The sequence below is a fragment of the Arvicanthis niloticus genome, chromosome 2, assembly GCF_011762505.2.
Source record: "Arvicanthis niloticus isolate mArvNil1 chromosome 2, mArvNil1.pat.X, whole genome shotgun sequence".
In the NCBI taxonomy this organism is placed as follows: domain Eukaryota; kingdom Metazoa; phylum Chordata; class Mammalia; order Rodentia; family Muridae; genus Arvicanthis; species Arvicanthis niloticus.
In genome coordinates this window covers 9,914,556-9,920,129 of record NC_047659.1, presented here as the reverse complement: position 1 = coordinate 9,920,129, position 5,574 = coordinate 9,914,556, and the positions used below count along the sequence as shown (strand labels likewise).

Genomic DNA, 5,574 nt, shown 5'->3' with positions numbered 1-5,574 from the left:
TGCACCGCTCCGCGGCAGCCACGCCCATTGCCTACAACTCCCGGTTCCCCCTCCTCGGGTCTCTAAAACCGGACGGGTTGTCTCGCAGCAGTACCCCAAATAGGCCTCACGGGGGAGCCCGCGAACCACCCAGTCCCGCGTTGTCATGGTCACGGGTAACTAGTGGCCCTGTTACCTTACCTCAGAAAGAATAAAAGATTGTTAACAAAGTGAGACAACAGTAATGACAAAAATTTGTGCGGAACCTTACACTTTCCTGAGAGACTCTTCCAAGCTCTTTTTAAAAATGTGACAAAAGAGCGCTTACAACGGCTTTTTGAGAATGTCTCTACCAGTGTCAGGCAGGCACCTTACAAGTCCTATAACAGCACTACACACACACACACACACACGCACAGAGAGTGAGAGAGAGAGAGACAGAGACAGACAGAGACAAAGAGACAGAGACATACAGAGAGACAGAGAGAGAGAGACAGAGACATACAGAGAGAGAGAGAGTGTGTCAACTCAATGAGATGTGGTCACATAAAGTGTTTTGGCTCAGAAAATAGAGAGCAGGATGGTTTGGTAGGCAAAGACACTTGCCACCAAGCCTAAAAGACCCAAGTTCAATCCCCAGAGCCTGCCTAGTGGAAATTAAGAACCAATCCTGCAAATGGTCCTCGAACCTCAGAGTCCACACACACACTAAATGAATAAATAAGTAAATCAAAAGTCAGTAACGCAGCTTTACAAGTCTCGGTAACTCAGAAAGGCGTAATTTTCCATTTTCTTCTTTTGTCTCTCTCTTTTCAAGACAGGGTTTCCCTGTGTAGCCCGGGTTGTCCTGGAACTCTCTCTGTAGCAGGCTGGCTTCAAATGCAGAGATCCACCTGCCTCCGCCTCTGAGTGCTGGGGTTAAAGGTGCACCACCACAGCCTACCTCCTTTGTTCTAAGCACACCTCTCTCACACTTTTCACTCTCTGAAGCCCTCTATGTGACTATCATGTGGTTGGCCTCTTTGTCAACTAAATCAAATGACCTGGCCTTTTATCTTCCTCCATCTTCCCCTCCAGGCAGCTTCTGGGATTTACACTTTGCCTGCCCTAGGGTTTTTCTTTTAAACCCTAATAAAAATTTCCCTTAGCTTAAAAAGAGAAATTAAAAAATATGTACACACACACACACACACACACACACACACACACACACGAGCATTGTTCTTTCTTACTAGATACTACACACTAAACACTAATATAAATCCCATGAGAGGGAGTCCCTTATTGTCCTGATTTTATTGAATTTGGAACCAAGAAATTAAGCTTCTTATCCAAGTTTCCTGGTCACTGAGCCATTGAACTAAACCCACCCCCAGGTACAGTCAAAGATCTAATATCCTTAGTCACGTGTTCCCAGCCTCCTGCAGTCAAAGAGCAAAGGACCCCTATGTCGTCTCTAATTCAATAAACAGACTCCTGAGGCCTGGGGCCTAGCTTGTGATCACCACCAGTCAACATCTCTTCCCCACCAGTCAACATCTCTTCCCCATCTGCCTGATTGTTCTGTTATAGCTCAAAAAAAAAAAAAAAAAAAAAAAAAAATCCCTTCACCCACCAGGTGTCCGTCTGTAAGGGCAATTGGGATCCTAGGTTTCATTATTTAAAGATTTTTTTTGAAGGGGGGGTCCTCACTAAGCAGCTTTGGGGAGCCTCAAAGTCAAAGATTTGCCTGCCTCTGAGTTCAAAGTGATGGGATTAAAGGTGTCAGTTACTAAACCCAGTTTAAAAAAATTTTTAACTTAAATTTTATTTTATTCGTATGGCTAGTTTGCCTGCACACCACATGTATACCCAAAGGTCAGAAGAGGCCTTAAGATCCCTTAGCACTGGAATTATAGATTATGAACCACCATGTGGGTGCTGGGATTGAACCTGAGTCTTCTGGAGGAACAGCCAGTGCTCTTGGACACTGAACCATCTGTCCTGGACTCTAGACTTTTTTTGTTGTTGTTGTTGTTTTTGTTTTGTTTTGTTTTGTTTTTCGAGACAGGGTTTCTCTGTGTAGCCCTGGCTGTCCTGGGACTCACTCTGTAGACCAGGCTGGCCTCGAACTCAGAAATCCACCTGCCTCTGCCTCCCAAGTGCTGGGATCAAAGGCGAGCACCACCACTGCCCAGCTGACTCTAGACTTTTAAAAGACCTTTTACCCCAAACTCTGAACTTCTTGCTTGTGGATGGGATTGGGTTGGGGGACTATGATTTCTCTGGACAAACCCTGGGCTCAGAGAAGACTGAGGTGTGGCCCCTACTTGTGCTGTTTTGGACTGACCATCTCCCCTGCTCATGGCTGACAGGGAGGGGCTGCTCGTCTGCTGTAAACTTGGTTCCCCGTATCATCTGGAAAGTCTTTGGTGCTAACCAGGTATTTGCTGATATTTGGACCATTCACCTGCATTGAGTGTTTCTTTCTACCCAGGCCTTATGGGACAGAAGAAAGAGTCATTAAAGTTTATTATATGAAAGAGAGGTGGCTTCTGTACATAATTTACATCCGACTTATTTACAGTAAGATGGAGGCTGTGGCACCTCTAGGCATAGATGCCTGGAGGAAGGACGAGGGGTGGGGAGCCTCCCATGGCTCAAAAACAGGGAACCGCAGCGAAACAGGGGCCAGCGCAAGCCGGTGGGAGGAGCAGAGGTTCCTGTCCATTTGGAAGGGAGACTTGGTGCACATGTGGCGGAAGAATGAGCTCGGAGTCCATTCAGGACCCTGGAAGTGCAAGGGTGATCCTGGATTTGAACCCAGAACATTCTTGGGCTGATCACAGTGTCCCTGTGGTGCTCTGGAGGGAATGTCCTGAGCCTCTCTGCCCCTGATGCTGCCCGCAGCTGCAGAGAGGCAAGATCTCTGGGGTCACAGCTCGCTAGAGCGGATGGCAGGTTCCAGCTTGTGGGACAAGGCAGTGAGGACTTTGTCAAACTTCTCATAGCGCCAGGCCTGGCTGCTGTTGGCACCCTGGCTGCCCCAGAGGAGACGCATCTGGAACTCTGTGCTGAACACCTCCAGGAGCTCAGGTCGGGCCTGGAACCCTGCAGGGTGGGAAGATATGTTGAGGAATCTCTTCACATGCCTCAGGGCCTGCTCACAGGGATCTTTCCCTAGCCCTGCAGGAACCCAACAAAATGTACTGAAGAACAAGACCTTGCAGGTAGCACCTAGTCTTTCTTCATCTATTTGCAACTTAGGATTTTTAAAGAACTAGATGCATGTGCATGTGGTGCTGGCGTGAGACAGAGGGCTTTGTGTATCTAGGCAGACACTCCTCAGTCTGCTAGCTCCTCAGCCCTTAAAATGTAAAATAGTCCTGTAACTCTGAGGTGAGATCTCAGAAGATCTTTCTCGTATTTTTCTGTAAGTTTCATTTTTTAAAAGAAACACATTTTTAAAGTGCATATAATTCTTTTCTTTCTGAAGGAAAAAAAAGATGAAAAAGATATACCAGAATATTCATATCATTCATCTCTGGGCAAGTGAATAATTTTCTTAATCTTTTTTCATTATTATTAATTTTTTTTTTTTTTTTTTTTTTTTTTGTGACAGTCTCCCTATGTAGCCCTGACTGGCTTGGAACTTTCTGTGTAGACCAGGCTGGCCGAGAAGTCAGAGAACTGCCTGCATTCTGCGCTGGCTTTGAATCTGGTACAAAGCTGTGGACGACAGTGAACTTCTGGTACTCCTGCCTCTATCAGAGTGCTGGGACTGCACTCTAGCTGGGAGGCCCACACTCCCAGTTTATGCAATGTGTGCAGTCCTGGGGATTAAGTCCAGGGCTTTTGTAAGCTGGTCAAGCACCCTACCAACTAAGCCACACCCCCAGCCCTCCAGATGTTTTTGTGATTTAAATAATACTCGAGGCAATAAAAGCCATTGTTTGAAGCCACTTTCTCTGCTCCTTTTCCAGAATTTTGTTTGTTTGTTTGTTTGTTTTTCCGAGACAGGGTTTCTCTGTGTAGTCCTGGCTGTCCTGGAACTCACTCTGTAGACCAGGCTGGCCTCGAACTCAGAAATCCGCCTGCCTCTGCCTCCCTAGTGCTGGGATTAAAGGTATGCGCCACCACCGCCCAGCCTTTTCCAGAATTCTATGTTCCCCAGCCGAGGCTCCCTGAAGACCAGGCAGGTCTTTCTTCAAGCTAGGCCTTGGCTGGGCACCTTGTAACAAGCTACCTCACTTCGGTGAGGTGCAGTCGGCTGAAACACATGGTAAAGGTGTTCAGTGTGTCTTAGCCTACCCCACCTGATGCCGTCACTAACAACTGCCTGTGAATGACAAGACCAATGGGATAAAGGAGCCAGGAGTCAGAGGAGTGGAGGATGTCAGTGCATGCTTGCAGACAGAGAGGCATAGGTAGAGGCAGATGAAGGGAAGCCAGGGACAGCAGGATCTTCAGGACATGACAGCTACTCACCTTGCAGCTTGACCTCGGCGTTGGTGTGGTAGAGGCCCCCGTGGTGTGCCACAGTGCGGGCGGCCTCCAGGTGGGCTAGCACAACCTCCACACCATGTTCTGTGCTGCCCCAAGGTTCAGGACCCTCGGCAGGGGCGGAGTCACACTCCAGCAGAGTAATGAACGGCAGCACGTGTGGAAAGGTGGTGTTGCTCAGAGGCGGGCCTTCTGTAGAGAGGGGCAACAGGCACTTAGACCTGAAGAGCCTGCCACCCACTACAACCCCAGAGATGCCTGAGGCCCCAGGAAGACCACCCAGGTCACCCAGGACAGTCCCTTCTTTCTCTGGTAACCTTACCTTGTACGTGACAGAGCATATAAGGCTACCCCATAGCACAGAATCAAGCTTTTATCCTCGACACCCCAGAAGAGTCTTTGGGAACCCATGGGCTGAAACCTATGCAGAAATCACAGGGGGACAGGGACACCAGGTACCTTTGCCCTCGTTCAGGCTCTTGAGGAAAGGCTTGAGTTTCTTCTCATACAGAATGGCACCCTCCGTGTGTCGCTGCCTCAGGGTCATCCACGTCTGCTCCAGCCTTGAAATCTGGGGAGAACAGTCTATGAGAGACTGCTACAGAAGGAGACTCCAGGGGCAGCTGGCCACAGGCCACTCCACTGAAGGCTGTGGTGTGGGGTAATGACTATTTTTCTGGTAGTCACTCACAAAATGGGAATAGCGTTAACTGTGGACTGAAGCCGTTGCAACACCTTTTACAAAGCCCAACTCTCAGCTCTGGACTGTGTGACCTCACCCGGGGTGAGCTCTGCCTCGGGTGCCCACTCTGTAACACAGGACAATACAGCAATCTCCCTCATGAGGTTGTTTTAAGGAATCAGTGCTGGTACCTAGCATATAGCAAGTTCTTCAGATGATAGGCATTGTATGTCGTATTTGTTTTGGAGCAGGGTGTCATGTCTTGAATTTCTAATCCCCTTGCCTCCCCTTCCCAGGTCTGAGATTAGAGGCATGCACCACCATGCCTGGTTTGTGAGGCCCTGGGGGGTCAAACTCATGCTCGGCCATCTCTCTCTATTAGCTGAGTTGTGATGTAAAAAACACGTTCTATATTTTGAAAGATTTACTTA

General features: G+C 48.4%; 1 protein-coding gene across 4 annotated transcripts in view; it reads right to left on the bottom strand.

Moving 5' to 3' along the window:
• Positions 1 to 2,473: 2,473 nt before the first annotated feature.
• The window catches only part of Sh2d3c (SH2 domain containing 3C), a 35,629-nt gene continuing 32,528 nt past the window's right edge, over positions 2,474 to 5,574 (bottom strand). For all 4 annotated transcript variants that reach the window (XM_076928506.1, XM_034496544.2, XM_034496545.2 and 1 more), the window contains 3 exons: positions 4,921 to 5,032; positions 4,447 to 4,653; positions 2,474 to 3,069 (listed from right to left, as the gene is read on the bottom strand). In XM_076928506.1, coding sequence (XP_076784621.1) covers positions 2,894 to 3,069; positions 4,447 to 4,653; positions 4,921 to 5,032 — 495 coding nt within the window. In that variant the 3' untranslated portion in view covers positions 2,474 to 2,893. The remainder of the gene's footprint in view (positions 3,070 to 4,446; positions 4,654 to 4,920; positions 5,033 to 5,574) is intronic.